This window comes from Equus przewalskii, chromosome 8, assembly GCF_037783145.1.
Source record: "Equus przewalskii isolate Varuska chromosome 8, EquPr2, whole genome shotgun sequence".
Lineage (NCBI taxonomy): Eukaryota > Metazoa > Chordata > Mammalia > Perissodactyla > Equidae > Equus > Equus przewalskii.
Genome location: NC_091838.1, coordinates 74,468,149 through 74,483,912, shown reverse-complemented (window position 1 = coordinate 74,483,912; position 15,764 = coordinate 74,468,149). Strand labels below are relative to the sequence as shown.

The 15,764-nt window shown below is 45.5% G+C and overlaps 1 protein-coding gene across 1 annotated transcript in view; it reads left to right on the top strand.

Moving 5' to 3' along the window:
* Positions 1-15,764, top strand: part of KCNQ3 (potassium voltage-gated channel subfamily Q member 3) — a 301,936-nt gene that overhangs the window by 276,616 nt on the left and 9,556 nt on the right. Inside the window, exons 10-11 of the mRNA XM_070632054.1 lie at positions 13,817-14,019; positions 14,884-14,986. Of these exons, the coding sequence (XP_070488155.1) occupies positions 13,817-14,019; positions 14,884-14,986 (306 nt within the window). The remainder of the gene's footprint in view (positions 1-13,816; positions 14,020-14,883; positions 14,987-15,764) is intronic.

Here is a 15,764-nt window from a genome sequence, read left to right as displayed (position 1 = left end):
CCTGCAATGGGTAGAAGGTTGGCTTTGATAATTTTCTGCTTCCTTCTCGGGATCTATGACTCTGAGGTTAATTAGAAGGAAGAGGGCCAACCTCCAGTGTGGGCTTAGCGGGAGCTGAGCAATTTTCCTGGGTCATCTTAATTCATTCTTGTGAAGATGGGGGCAGTTGACATCCACTCCCGTCCCTTCTCACCTACTTTAGATGCCCCGTCATGGTGCCCTTAGGTAGGACTCAGCACTTCCCTAATAAAGCCTTTATTTTAAATATAGTCAAAACTTTTAAAATTTTCTTTTCCTCTCTAGACCACGCATTCCATAAGGCTAACACTGTGCCTGAAATATAGAATGTATTCCATAAATATTCACTGAATGTGTACAGAAATGACTTAATGATAGGCAATATTGTACCATCATTTTACTTAGGAGGAAATTGAGCTCAAGCATTTCCATAACTTACACCCAAGCCCAGTGCAGAAATAGCCAAGATGGGGATTTCAGGGTCTGTCTGACTGTATCAGACCACACCAGGCTGAGTCCCCCTGCAGCACAGGTGGTTGTCCTGCCCTCCTTGTGACCCAGGAGTAGAGTGAGCTCGGTTACTCTAACAGACACATCATCTTGGCCCTTGTTCTCCCTGGCCAGGAACTCTTCTCTCACGTCTTCATGTGGCTCGCTCCTTCACTTCATCTGGGGCTCCGCCCAGTGTTACCTCCTGAGAGAGGCCCTCCTTGCCCCTCCACCCACTCCCCATCAATCTCTATCCCCTTGATCCTGCTTCAATTTCCTTGGCGGCACTGATGATTACCTACTATATTATGCCTGTTTCTTGTCTGCCTTCCCCATCAGATCAGAGGCCTCCAAGGGGCTAGACTCTGGCTGTTCTGCTCACTGCTTTATCTCCAGCACCTGAAACAGTGCCTGGAACATAGCCTGGCACATGGTTGGCTTTAAGTAGATATTAACTTATTGAAAGAGTAGATGATTAGATGGATGGATGGATGGATGGATGGATGGATGGATGGACAGATGGATAGAAGGACAAACTCTTTGTTTTACCACTGTAATAAACCCAATTTAAACTGCTTTGGACTAAGAGGGAAATGTAATGGCTCACAGAGTCACCCGTCAGAGAGGGTGGGAACCCCTGGTGGGAAACAAGAATGGGACCCTTCCTGGAGTTCTCTCTTCATCCCTTGTCTCTGCTTCTCTTTTTGGTTTCATTCTCTTGGCTGACTTTCTGCATGCTGATAAGGTTGTGGATGCCAGCAGCCCGAGGATCACATATTTTTTCCTCTTTCTTCTGTCCACCTATCGCTCACCCAACTCCAGTTTGAAAGATCCCAGGAAAGCACTTAGATTAGCCCAATTTGGGTCACATACTTGCACCTTGGACAATCTCTATGGCTCAGAGAATAAGAGGCTACTGCTAGTCAAACTCTGGGTCATGTTTCCACCTATTAGAGTCGGGGGTTGGGAGTTGAAGAAACTATGATTGGCAGCCCGCATGAGAATCACTTGGTTGAAGCTGGGAGGATCAGTTCCCCAATAGAATAGAGCCTTTTTCCCAAAGAATAGAGGATGAAACATAGAGCAGACAAAAATGATAGATGCCCATGACAGGCATAAATTCTACCCATAAATTTTCAAATTCCTAAAAATAATATTGCATCAAAGAACATCAACAATAAAACATACTGAGCCTCATTTATTTTCTAGATTATGCCAGAAAAGACTTTGGTGTTTTTTGTTAGGGACATCATTTTGAGCATCAGTTATAACTATTCAGTAGACGTGCAGCAGTGCTGATAATTAGGGGAGTTTGTTTGACAGAAAATAGCATTTTTTGAATTCTCTAAACAGGTGACTGCATTGGCAGCAACTGCTTGCCTGAGCCCAATTGTTCACTTTGTGTTTTCAGACAATTCAGTCTGAACAGCGGCCTCCGGTACTCTTCTCCTCAGTATCGGTCTTTGGAGAGAGAGGGAATTTGCCCCAGGCATCATCTTTTTCTCCTATCTCATAACTGTGTCCTTCCCATTATAAGGCTATCAAGTTTAATAGAGGATCGTTATTTGGATCAAAGAATTCAAGTGTAATAACAGTTATTTATATAGAATGTTTACTATTTGCCAGGTGTAGTTCTACGCCCATCCAGCCCTCATAGACACCCTATGAGACAGAGTATTTTTAACCCCCATTTTACAGATGAGAAAACTGAGGTTCAAAGAGATAAGTGACTTGCATGAGGTCATACAGCTAAGAAAGTAGCAAGAGCAGGACCGGGCTCCAGTTGGTCTTGCTCCGTATTTCATGGTCCCGACCACCATGTTGGTCTTCACAGTTCTTGAGAACAGTTACCCAGTTGGTGGCTGCTGGTGTCCCCTTTTGCTTGTTTTGTTTTCTTTTACCCTTTCTTGGCTCACATAGCTGGAGTCCCTGCCCTGAGAGAAGGCTGTGGGGTCAGGGAAAAGCACAGAGCCAGGATCTCCCGCTGAGTGAAGGAGCCTCTGATCAGACACTGTAATTCACACTTTGCCTTCTCCCTGTGATGTAAGCCACATGAAATTCATCTCACAGGGTGATGGATGATGTTGGCAATAAATCTCCTTCCATGCCCTGGGAAAAAATGACTATTAGAGGTGTGTAGGAATTTAGAGATGAATTAATCCAATCTTCTAATTTTACTGATGAGAAAATTGTTACCCAGAGCGAAATAAGAGCTTTGGACACAATCCCACAGCTATTAGTCTTTTCTCCTGCCATCCAGACCCTGCCACGCTGGTCCCAGGCTGCAGAGTAACTGAGACTGGACAAATGTTCTTTAACCTCAGAGTGATCCCCAACATGTACTAAGGGCTTGGTCTCAGTTTTCCTTTTGGAATATGGGGGTTTGCCTATTGATGGCACCCCTTTTGCTCTGAATTATGAATCAATTGAGAAGTAGACAAAGAAGTCAGAATAAGATCAAAATATAGCTGGGTAAAGCAGGATTGGCCCTGCGGCAACAGTGAGCTTCATAACACTTCCCACTAAGTCTGGCCTTGGAACCAGCACATTGGATAGAGCAGACACTCTCCCAGCCAGCCAACTGGGATCATGGCCTGTCTGACCCTGTGGGGCACTGAGAGACAGAGAGAAACCATGTGTGACCTTGAATTCAGAACTCACCTTTAATAGGGAAACCCGCCCAATCAAGAAAATGGGCCAATGGCTATCAGAGACTCATCATAACCCAATCAGATAATTCACCTCCTCCCATGGGGAGAAGCTAGGAGAAGGCTAGAGGTTTCTTCTCAATTCTTCCAAGAGTGTGATTTGCAAAAATACGACAAAGGATGGTTCTCCCTCCCCTTCGTGCAGCCTCCTCTCCGCCTGTAAGCACATCATTCCTTAGCACACAAGAGCGGGTCGCAGCCTCTGACTTGGTCCTGTCAGTATGAAAACAGTACTCAAGCATCCACTAAACCCTCAGTGTTTGCTGTATTCTTTTCCTGTGGCTGTCATAACAAATTACTGCAGATTGGGCGACTTACATCAACAGAAGTTTATTCTCTCACTGTTCTGGAGGCTGGCCCTCCAAAATCAGGGTGTCATCAAGGCCGTATCCCTCCAAAGCCTCTAGAGAGAATCCTTCCTTTCCTCTTTCTAGTTTCTGGGGGTTGCTGGTAATCCTTGGCCTTCCTTGGACTTGTAGACTCCATTCTCTGCCTCCATCTTCACACGGTCTTCTTCCCTCTATGTATATCTGTGCCCCTGTACCCAAGTATCCCACTCTTTTCACTTATAAAGGCACTAATCATTAGATTAAGAGCCCACCCTACTCCAGGATGAGTTTGTCTTAACTTGATGACATCTGCAAAGACTCTATTTCCAGATAAGGTCACATCCACAGGGATCAGGTTAGGGCTTGAACATATCTTTTTGGGGGACACATTCCACCTTCTACATTTGCCAAAGGCAAGAGTGAATGGCTTGCACAGGGTGGGAAGCTGTCTGAGCGGATCCACGATATGTGATATTGAGATGGACATTTCTGAGAGTTAGATATCCATGTCCCCCTATGCAGTTGACGACAATGGGGCTCACCGGGTGAAACAAGTCGCACAGGGGCTTTCATGTGATCCTGTGTCTGCCTGGCTCCCTCCAGATCCGTGGTCCTCTCTCCTCTTTAACCAGGGACTAAAAATAACCAGGTGGTAGAATTAGGAGGTAGTCATAGCAATAAGAGCCCAGAACAGACTATTAGACTTCAAAGCCTGGCTGCCCTACTCACTCACTGTGTGATCCTGGGCAATTCATGTGCCCTTTCTGCGTCCCCATGTCCTTATCTGTGAAGTGGAGGTAATAATAGTGTCATGGGCTGGTTGGAATGACACCTGTGGCCCAGCGTGAAGTAAATGCTCACTATGTTCGTGCTAGTCACTTGGTATGTTATTCATACATGAGATTTGGATTCATAGAGAAAATAATTCTTTTAGGAGACTAACAGAGAAAAATATATTGCTCCTCACTCTCACATCAGTGTGAGCCTGTGTGTCCTCGGAGAGCTAGCTGCCAATGTCCTGGATTTGTGTTCGTAGGTTCCCAGATTTGGTGGATCAGAAGAAACCAAATAGGTCATTAGCTCAGCTAACTTTGCAGACCTGTCCAAATGAGAGAGAACGGGATTAAGACATCAGGGTTATTTCAGAATCTCAGTGCTGTTCCTCAGAGCGCAGCAGTCAGTCTAGTCACCATCCCGCCTCCTCGTCTCTGCTTTATCCACCCTTTTTCTTCCCCAGTCTAGACAGTCCCTTAGGAGCCACCGGCCACCTGGGCCTGAACTCCCTCATCACGAGAAAGCAGAGGTTGGATAGGTTATTCTGAAGCCACTTCAGGTCTTGTGTGCTGTGAGTTTGTGGCCACCGTAGCAGAACTGATCCCATGTTGTTTTGCCTCATTAGATGGTGTGAGTTACGGGTTGCTTTTAAGAGTTTTGACTGGATGATCTTGGGCACATTGCTAAACCTCTGTGCCTCAGTTTCCTTGTCCGTATAATGGTTATAATAAGAGTGTCTACCCCCAGGGCTGTTGTAAGGATTAGGTGCTTAGACTAGAGCCTTGCCCATGGCAAATACTACATAAGGGATTGCTTTTATTATTATCACCGTTATGATCCTGATTGGCACCCATATTTCCAGGTTTTCTGTGCCCAGGATCTTTTCCACAGGGTGTGGGGCTGGCTTAGGAGTCAGAGCGACATAGGTTCGAATCCCGAATTTGCAATAGTTTTGCCCCTCCTCCCTCCCCCTTTCCTTCCTTCCTTCTCCTCCAACCGAAACGCTGAGTTAAGAGCCCTGCTTTATGTCAGGCCCCAGAGATTCCCAGGGAGCTGAGACTCTCGGTCTAATGGGGAAGGCGCTCATGGTCTGATGGGGGAGGAGGATGTGTTAACCAAAAAGGAGCAACGCGGTGTGGAGGGTGCTGGTGTGGGGATGTTACAGACACAAGGAAGGAGAGGGAGAACAAAGGAAGGGAACCCTAAGTTGCACCTGGAACAGGAGGCTGGGGAGGACCCGCAGAGGCGCTTTCCTTTGGCCTGACTATCAAGGGCTGAGAGCTTTTCACGGGGCTAAGGGAGGCATTCAGGCCCTGATTTTGTTCCTTCTCTCCTTCACGCTTTCATCCTTCAAACTCACAAGCCTTGAGTCCCTAGGCCTGGGATCTTTCCACAGGCCATCTCTTTCTACATGAGAAATTCCTAGAAATGCCAGCTCCTTAGGGTGGTAAAGAAGAAGAGTGTGCAAACGTCTTAAAGAAAATGCACAAGATGCCTAAATAAATGAGCCTTTGTTTCTCTCTAGGGGAATGTATTTTGTAGCTAAAAACAAGGGATGTGAGTTATTTGGTTCTGCCGGCTCCACTGTGAACAGTGGGAGAGCAGAAAGAAATGACCGTTGTCTCCCTCAGTATTGATGCTGTTTATGGAAGCCCCATCAAGTTCCAGGTCCCTGCTGGTCACTCCACATTCGTTGTCATATAATCCCCAATTAAGATTCCCAGTTTCATTGAAAAGAAACCAAGGCAAGATGGCAACTTTCATTCGTAGTCTTTTCTCAGAGATTAAAATAGGGCACCAAAGCCTCAAAGGTTTGGCCTGTGGATGATGACAGGTGTTTATTATCTCTCTGCCTTCTCTGTCTTTCTCAGGGTAGCCCATGGTGCTAGAGGAGCCTTCTAAAAGGGGGCTACAGACCTTGCGTAAGGCCACCCTTTCTTTGTGGTAGGATGGAAGGATGAAAGAGGGAAGGAGAGAAGAGACAAAATTAGGGCTTTAACACCTGTGGGTGGCATTGGCTGCTCTGCTCTGTGCTGGTCATTCAGTCTGTGCTGGCTCATTGAGCTCTCACAACAAACAGCACAAGACAGATTGACCGCTTCTTCAAAAGGCTCTTCTCTTGGCTGCAGTGACACTGCACTCCTCTCCGTTTGTCCATCCATCTATCTGTCTGTCCATCCATCATCCATCCGTCCATCCATCATCTATCCATCCATCCATCCATCCATCATCTATCCATCCATCCATCCATCCATCCATCCATCATCTATCCATCCATCCATCACCATTCATCCATCTCTCCTCTTGTTCAATGAATATTTATTAAGGCCCTCTTGTGTACCAGAAACCATTTTAGGGAATATCACTATGAATAAGAAAGACAAGATCTCCAACTGTTTGCTTGACAGGATGCCTCTCAGTCTTCCTAAAATTAACATGTCTCAAACTCGATTTTTGCTCTTTTGTTTTTTTAAATATAAGTTTTTTCAGTTTATCTAGGACACACATGCCCAAAAAAGATGGCACAAGGAGGCTAGAGAATATAGTCAGGTTTGTCCCAAGCAAAGTTGTTTACTAAGCACAATTTGCCTTTGATATTCTTTCACCGTGCCTATTAGATGCCCTTTCTTCCAACTTCTCTGTGATATCACAGCCTCAGGGACAGCCCCTCCCCAGCATCCCCATCTCATTCTGTGTCCTGGCTGGGAGGGTGGGGCAGGAATGGTATTTGAAAGTACCGCTCCTATGTCTCTCTTTGTGCTTTGTTCACATGAGCACTTTTATGAGTTTTTAATGTGCAAAAGTAGGCCCAGAGTTGAATTTGAGTGTAAGGAAAAAGAGAGTTTAATTGAATTAGGAGTGAGAAAAATCTAGATTGAGCAGGAAAGAACTCAACCCTGGAGGGACCTTATAAGGAGGAGAAGTGGGAGGGGAGAAAGGAATTCGGAATCCAGCAGGATGGCATAACCACTGAGAAATTCCCACTGGAGGGGGGTCTAAATAAATCTTTAATTTCGAATTTTAATTTTCTGGAAAAAATATTTACATGGTTCATAAGTATATAGAGGCATACAGTTGAATGTCTTAGTCCAACGTTTGTCTCTGTCCACCTCTTGCCACCCTCCAACGCCACATAGGTAATTTCTTTTTTAGTTTCTAGGATATTTTTTCACTGTTTCTTTATGCAAATACAGACCAGAATTAATTTATATTTTTATTTTTCTACCTTCCAAAAATATGTTAATAGTGATATCTAATATTCAAATTAAGTTATTTGAGCTGTGAGGCAAATCGTCAAAATTTAGTAATATCTGCTTCACACAACCATCTTGTATGAAGTGTGTATGTGTGGGGCTGTGTGTGTGTCAAGGAAAGGGACTGACAAACTCAACTTTTGATTTCTTCTCCAAACCTGTTTTTGTCTCATCTTACTCAACTGAAAACATGGCATCACCATCCACCCCTTTGTGTAGCCAGAAACCCAGGAGTGGTTCCTTATTCGTCTCTTTCCCTCAACACCCCACATAGACTCCATCAGGGAAGACTTACTGTGGTTCTACTCCAAAAAGTTCTCCTCTCTTCCTTCTTCCCACTGCAGTCACCCTAGTCCAAGCCACCAGCATATCTTGCCTGGAAAACTTAAGTGGCTTCTTCATTGGTCTCTCTTTTGGGTTCCTGCCTCCCTCCAATCCATTCTCCAAGGAGCAGCCATTGTTTGTTTTTTTATTTTTAATTGTGGTAACGTACACATAACATAATATTTACCATCTAACCACTTTTAAGTGTACAGCTCAGCGTGTGTGTTATGTGCCGTCAAGTTGGCTCCGACTCCTGTTGACCCTATGAATGAGTGATGCCCACCATGTCCTGTTCTCAACAGCCCACCTCAGCGACTGTAGACTCGTGCCTATGGCTTCCTTTATGGAGTCAATCCATCTCATACTTGGTCTTCCTCTTGTCCTGCTGCCTTCTACTTTTCCCAGCATTATTGTCTTTTCCAAAGAATCCTGCCTTCTCAGGATGTGCCCAAAGTAGGACAGCCTCAGTTTTATCAGTCGTGTTAAGTATAGTTACATTGTTGTGCAGCCAATCTCCAGAACTTCTTTGTCTTGTAAAACTGAAACTCTGTACCTATTAAAAGCAACTCCCCATTTTCCTCGCCTCCCAGCCCCTGGCAACCACCCTTCTACTTCCTGCCTTTATGAATTTGACTGCTCTAGATACTTCATGTAAGTGGAATCAGTGTTTGTCTTTTTGCAACTGGCTTATTTCACTTAGCGTAATGTCCTCGAGTTTAATCCATGCTGTAGCGTGTGTCAGAATTTCCTTTCTTTTCAAGGCTGAATAATATTCCAATGTATGTATATACCACATTTGGTTTATCCCTTCATCCATCGATGGACATTTGGGTTGTCTCTACCCTCTGGCTATTGTGAACAATGCGGCTGTGAACATGTGTTCTCTTTTAAATACAAAGTTGATATACTCTCCCTTTCTTAAAACTCTTTAGTGGCCTCCAAGTACACTTAGAATAAAATAGAAATTCCTATTTTCTATTTCTATTTCTGGATCCTCTTTCTAAAATCCCTGACTGATCTGGCCTCTGATCTCATCTTGTGCCACTTTGCCCCTCATTCACGATGTTTTGGTCACATACCCTCCCTTCAGTTGCACAAACCATTCCTCACGTCCCTCACCCCACATGCGATTATTCTGCTTGGAGCGTCCTCACCCTTCTCCTTCGAAGTCTGGCATCTTCTCACCGTTCAGGTCTCAGCTTCATCATCTGGAGCATCTCCATTTTGGTCCCGGACTACTGAAATTGGCTTCCTAATTGGTCTTCCCATCCACCCAAGAGGCCTTCCCTGACCACCGGACCTGAGTCAACCTCCTGTTATTCTCCATTACTACACTCTGTTTGTTTCCTGGTCAGATTTATAACAATATATGTATCTGTTTGCTTATTGTGCGCCTTCCTGACCTTATCATAAGCCCCCTGGAGGCTGAAAACTATGTCTGTTTTAGTCGCCACTGTATACTCAGCAAGTTACCACGAGCCTAGCATTTGTAAGGTGTTGAACACATTTTTATTTAATAAATAGTATTAGCTCTATTTTACAGGTGAAAAAAACAAATCAGAAGGAATTATTGACTTACCCAAGGTGAAATATTAACTCAGAGCAGAGATTTGAACCCCGTTCTCTTACTCCAAAGTCCACCCTTTCCGCTATACACGTCCTCTCTCAGCTCAGGTTAGAGGCATTTTATTAACTAGAAGGTCAAATACATATTCCTTCCTTCTTCGTTCAATACCGTAACAGTGCTTTCAGTACTTGCTGTGTGCCTGGCACTGTGTTAGATGCTGGATACATAAAATTGAACAAAGTACAGCTTCCAGACCAACAGTTTTCCTTTCAGTTTCTCAGTCTCAACTCTATTGACATTTTGGGTGGGATAATTCTTTGTTGTGGGGGGTTGTCCCGTGCATTTTAGGATGTTTAGCAGCATCCCTGGCCTCGACCCACTAGATGCTAGTAGCACTCCCCAAGTTATGTCAATCAAATGACTCCACACAGGGCCAAACGTCCACTGGGGGCAAAGTCATCCCTAATTGAGAAGCACTGCTTTCGTGAGAGAGTCTCTCCTAAGTCCAAGATTTCATTACAGTGGCCACGGGCTGTGGTTGAGAAAAGCCTGAGATGTTCTCGTTGCACAGTGACCAGATATGTAATTGGACCAAGAGTGGATGTGCCTTGGGGCTGATGCTTGAACCAAGTTTCAGACAAAAGATCAGAGTCATTTAGGTAAAAGAAGGGAGGAAGGTTTTCCCAGATGCAGGTCACCAAATTTGCAAAAGCGAAGAAGTGTGAAAGTCAGGGAATTGCATGGGGTTTAACATGGCTGGAGTTCCCTAGGGCTGAGACCTGAGGCAGGAGCCCAGGGCAAGGCTGTATCTGCCAGGACAGAACACCCGTGATTTTCCTTCTCCATCCCCAGTCCATCTCTTTGCAGTTTTTTCTAGTTCATGTTGGGAACTGTTTGTCTGCACTTAACAAATCGGGGACCCCATGTTTCCAAAGAAATCTGATGTAACTCTAAGGAGGGCTTTTCTTGCGAGACCTGCTGTATCTTCTGAGCAGAAGGCCTGAATAATGCACTGGAAATCCATACGGAGAGGGGCAGAGATGGATTTTGAGTTTCAGGGCTGAATTTTGCCTTGCGTTTCATTATCCTTTGGGGTCTTGGCTTTCAGGAGATGCAATTAAGAAGTAAGCTGATCACCCACTTTGCTGGAGGAGGAATTCCTTAAGCCTCTTAGGTGCAATGGCTATGAGTAATTCAGAGCTGAGCTTTCTGACTTGTGCCCGATGCGTCTGGATTCCTAACGCTGTCCTCTGTGTCCAACGGGGTATTAAGTGAACATAACCAAAGCAATTCAGACTGTTAGAGGTTGCAATGAAGCATTTAAATGCCAAACAAGCGAATCCTAAATCCCAGCACAGATGGAACCAAAAGGGTCCTCTCATTATCTTTCTGAGAGTCAGCACTTATGCTGAGATTTCGGGTCAGGACACAGTGGCTGCCGTTAGTTTTGTCTTGCTTAGTTTATCTAGAATTAAGCTTCTCATTTACTTATCTTCTGCAGAGGTTGAGTTCAATGACAATGGTGAGTGTTTGAGACTAGCATTAAGAAGTACTGTAAGGTAATATATAAATCCCCAGAACTCATCTCAATTCATTAAAAAAAAAAAACTTTCCGTGGCCCAGGAAATGTTATCCATCCTTTTCACACACGTCACTAGTCTTCTACTGCTTCCTGGGAAGAGGATTATTTACCGAGATCATGGCGACAGCCAGCGTCTGCTGAAGGCTTCAAGGCTTCCTGCGTCTCGCATCCCTAAGCACTTTATACGCGTTCTCTCATTTAACCCTTAAACAGCCGTGTGCAGCAAGGGCTGGTTGTCAGCGTTGTGCACATGAGGAAGGTGGGGGCCAGAGAGAATGAGTTCTGTGTCCTAGGTCACATGTTTCTCAAAACACTTCCATCCAAGCCGGTTTTGCCCCAAAGCCCATGATTTTCACTGCTACCCTAAGCATCAGGATGTGCTGAGCAGGGGTGTCTGGTGGATTCAAAGACAACTACGTAGACGATCCAGTGGGGTGGGCAGGCATGGAAACGTACGGTTTCCATACAGTGTGTTAAACACTGTGACGGAGAAAAACAGAGCATGTCTTTGGAGCAGACGAGGAGTACCTAGTTTCCAAGAGCGGACACCCAGGCAGTTTTAAAGGGTGGACGGGAATGAAGTCAGCCGAGAAGGCAAGAAAGGGCATTGCAGGCTGGAGGACCCGTGGGTACCAGGACCTGCAGGAGGGAGCTTAGAGATGGGCAAGGGGCTTGGTGCGGATGGAGTGATGGATCCACTTGGCGATAAACCAAGACATGTAGGCAGGGGACAAGGAGAAGAGGGCCTGAGAAGTGACTGTCCTACAGTTGGGCTTTTACTTAGCTTGTGGGTAGGAAAGCCTTCTGTGTGTTCAGTCGATTTCCTTCCTTGTCCGGTATTTTTTGCCCATGGACCCTAATAGATTCTCTGTTCTATTAGTCATTCAACTAGGACCAGTCAGGAGAGCAGTTCCAAAAATTGTGACTTCAGGTCAAAGAAAATGGAGCTGAGTATTGGAGTTTCTCTGAATTTACGTGCGCAGGTTATTAATGTAACAGTGCTGGGTAAGACAGAGCAGTCCAGAGGGAGTCAGGAATAACAGTTGCTCACCCATATGTTGATTCATTCATTTGTTAACCAAATATGTCTTAGTGCCTTCTCTATGCCAGGCTGAAGGCAAGAAGCATTAGATATTATCCTGTGTGATGCTCCCCAAAGCCTCTGCCAAGCAGGTGTTTTAAGCCCACTTAACCAATGAGGGTCTGGTGCGCAGAGAGCATAGGGCACCTTCTCGGCATGCAGAGTGTGCCAGCCTCCTCTGCAGCTACAACACCCATGACCCCTTCACTGAATCAAGCCATAAAGATGTCAGCACCTTCTGGCGCGAGGCACATGGCTGTCATAACCAGACACGCTGTTTAGAAATACTAAATCATCTCAGTTAAATGCAGAACTGGTTCAACACCCATATTCATTCGCTCACTCATTTATTCCACAAGTACCTGGCACACCTACTGTGTGCCAAGCCCTATGTGGGGTGATGGAGAAGGAGCTGCTAAGTTGAGTACATTGATGTGTGAAAACATGCAGTGTGGCTCTCTGTTCTGTACCACACAAAAAGGATAAAGGCAGACGCTAAGAAATAGAGGAAAGAAATTAATATTTGTAGAGCACCTATTGCATACCAGGCTCTGCGCCACATCCTTGACAAACATCATCTCATAGCAACCAGCTGAAGCAGAGAAAGCTTATCCCTATTTTAAAGATGAGGAAACTGAGGCTCAGAAAGGTCACGGATTTGCCCAAGGTCACCTAGATGGTGAGGAATGGAGCTGGACTTCAAGTCAATGTGCAACCGGCTTTTGCACCAAGGCAACTTTCTGTTGGATGTATTCACCATTTTTTATGCCGAGAACATTTCTAGCAACATGATGAAGTCCAGGGACCCTTTCTCAGAATAACAATTTTGAATCCATAAAACAAATGCATACGGTTACAAAAGAAATTGACTATATTGAAACACAATTATCAAAATATTTAAACATTTGATATGCAGTCATCTATATGCTTCTTTGTGGTGAGTTTAATGACAAGACCTCATGGCAGGTTGAATACTGCCGTAATTTTGAAGCAGTGACGAGCGTACGTCGCAATACCTGGAGATAACGGGATGTAAAATGATCTGTGATTTCTGCTGTGAGAAGTCACAGGATATGACTGGGGCATTGAGGATATTACTGGGGTTTATTACCTACATTCGTAATTGAAGGACATGCTAAATTCAGTTAGAGGTTAGTAATGTTTTTCCCATCCAAGCCCGTGGGCCCCTAAGCTCTATCCATGGGAGGTGTCTGTGGCCACCGGGTTAGGGTACCTGCTTTACATAATTTATATCATCCAGTTCTGTTCAAGGAACATTTGATAAGGCTTTTTCTGGGTAAGTTGCTATCTGGGCACCATGGAGTGGTACCAAGGCAGTTATTGATGCAGAGGAGAGGGAAATGGAGAAGAAACGAAGCTTTGCTGCCTGCCCCTATGACCTGGGCATTTTAGGTCCTGTATCTCATTTAAACTCCACTCAAGCGTAGGAGGAAACTGAAGCTCAGAGAACGTAAGAAACCTGCCCAAGGTGTAACAGCTAGGAACCTGTCCAGCTAGGATCTGAACCAAGTCCTGTCCCATTCTAAGCCGCTAAATCAGATTTAGCATGGAGGGCAGGCCGTCCCATTCCCGCGTGGAGGAGGATGTGTGAGTCTTTATGGAGAGGGACGGGAAATTACGAGAGCCTGCACTCAAGGAGGAAAATTGTTCACTTTTGCTTATTTTGTAGCCAAAAGCTGGGTCTCTTGGATCGGGTTCGCCTTTCTAATCCTCGTGGTAGCAATACTAAAGGAAAGCTATTTACCCCTCTGAATGTAGATGCCATAGAAGAAAGTCCTTCTAAAGAACCAAAGCCTGTTGGCTTAAACAATAAAGAGCGTTTCCGCACCGCCTTCCGCATGAAAGCCTACGCTTTCTGGCAGAGTTCTGAAGGTAACGCCTTTCTGCTCCCTGGACCTGTCTCCTCCTCCTCCCCTTTCCACCTTCCTCCCTCCCTCCCCTGATGAAGAACCCTCCAGGCTGCAAAGTAGCCTGTTCCCTCCCTTTCCCGAACCAACTTCTTATTCTTCAAGAATTCTTATTCTTCTTGAGTCATCTTATTCTCGTCCCCTGGGCTGGAGGCATCTGTGTTGGAGTCCACAGCTCATAGAGCAGCGGGCTCCCAAGTTAGCCGTTTTCTGGGCCAAGATCATCATGCTGGTCAGCAGATGCCTCCAGGGAGCCTTGGGACATAGCACCACTGTTCCTAAGGGGGGTCATGATGAGTTGAATTGCCATGGAGGTCAACTCGAAGGATGAAAAGGGGCCAGAGGCAGAGTGATCTGGAGACCTGGGGACTGCAGCGCCTCCAGGCGGTAGAAATAGCTCCCTGCAGGGGCTGTGGGAGTAACAGCCTCTGTGTGCCCCTTTCACTTTGAAAAGGGAGGACAAGCAGGGCTCAGAAAGTGACCCTTCCAAGGTCACAAGGGTAGTGACTGATAGAGCAAGAATCTGAACTCAGGTGCTCTTTGCTGCCTCTAAGGGGCCACTCAGGAACCCCAGAACTCACGTCACCTTCCTCCTAGCCTTCTCCCTCAACCAACAGCCTTGAACTGCAGGCACCTCTGACTCAGACTTCTGAGTAATAGAAGGGGATGCTAAAAAAGCCTGAATGACGTCACAGCTAGAGAACGCTGTGGCGTTTCTGAAAGTGGGAACAAAGACCCTGGAGGTTGAGCTTGGAAGGCTCTGACAGAACGGGTTCCCCTAGCCTTTTCCAGTGCTGTGGCCTGACGTTGATATGTGTCTCCCTCCCAGATGCCGGGACGGGTGATCCCATGGCAGAAGACAGGGGCTACGGGAATGAATTCCTCGTGGAAGACATGATCCCCACCCTGAAGGCTGCCATCCGGGCTGTCAGGTAACACCCCCCAGCTCCCCTGTAGGCCTCCCTAGGACACAGCTCAGCTCCCACAGGATATGGCTTTGTAAAGTGTTCTTGGGCTCTGGGAAGGTGGGTGAGAAGCCCCTCAAGTAACCCCTGAGTCAAGTCTAAAGAGTATGGCAGTATTCTATGGAAGATGCTTCCTAAAGAAAAATGATTCCTGCATCAGCAAGCCATCATGGTGACCCTTGCTCACCTCTTTATACAAATGCTCCCACAAGCTCCTGACAATATTTCCAACTGTCACACTCTTGTCTGGCTTTGACCACCATTTATTTTAAAGGACGCTGGGGCAGGCAGGTGTCTATATGTGGAGTTTACTTCCTTCATAGGCTTCTTATTCAAAATAGCTTTTCTTCTGTCTGTCTTCATCCATCTTGTTCTTTTTAATTAGCATATATAACAAGATAATAAATTTTAGGATTTTTTTGGCTATATCAGACAAGGCGACAATCCACTCTGGCTCTTTCTGTTTTGCTATAGAATTCTGTAAGGAAGCAAAAATGCTACTACTTAAAGAAAATTTTGGTCAGGATATAGGCTTATAAACACTCCCCAAAGGTGGCAGTGAATTCTAAAAGCTAAGGTGGATTCTCCAAGAACTAGTCATGGCATTTTCAGCAAGATTCCCAGTCAAGGAATCAAGGAAGCGCAGTAGTGTTATAATATGTGGACCTCGGCAAAGCCGTTGACCTGGTTTCTCATGACACTATCGTGTACAACGTGACAGAAATACAGCTGGATGAAAACACAA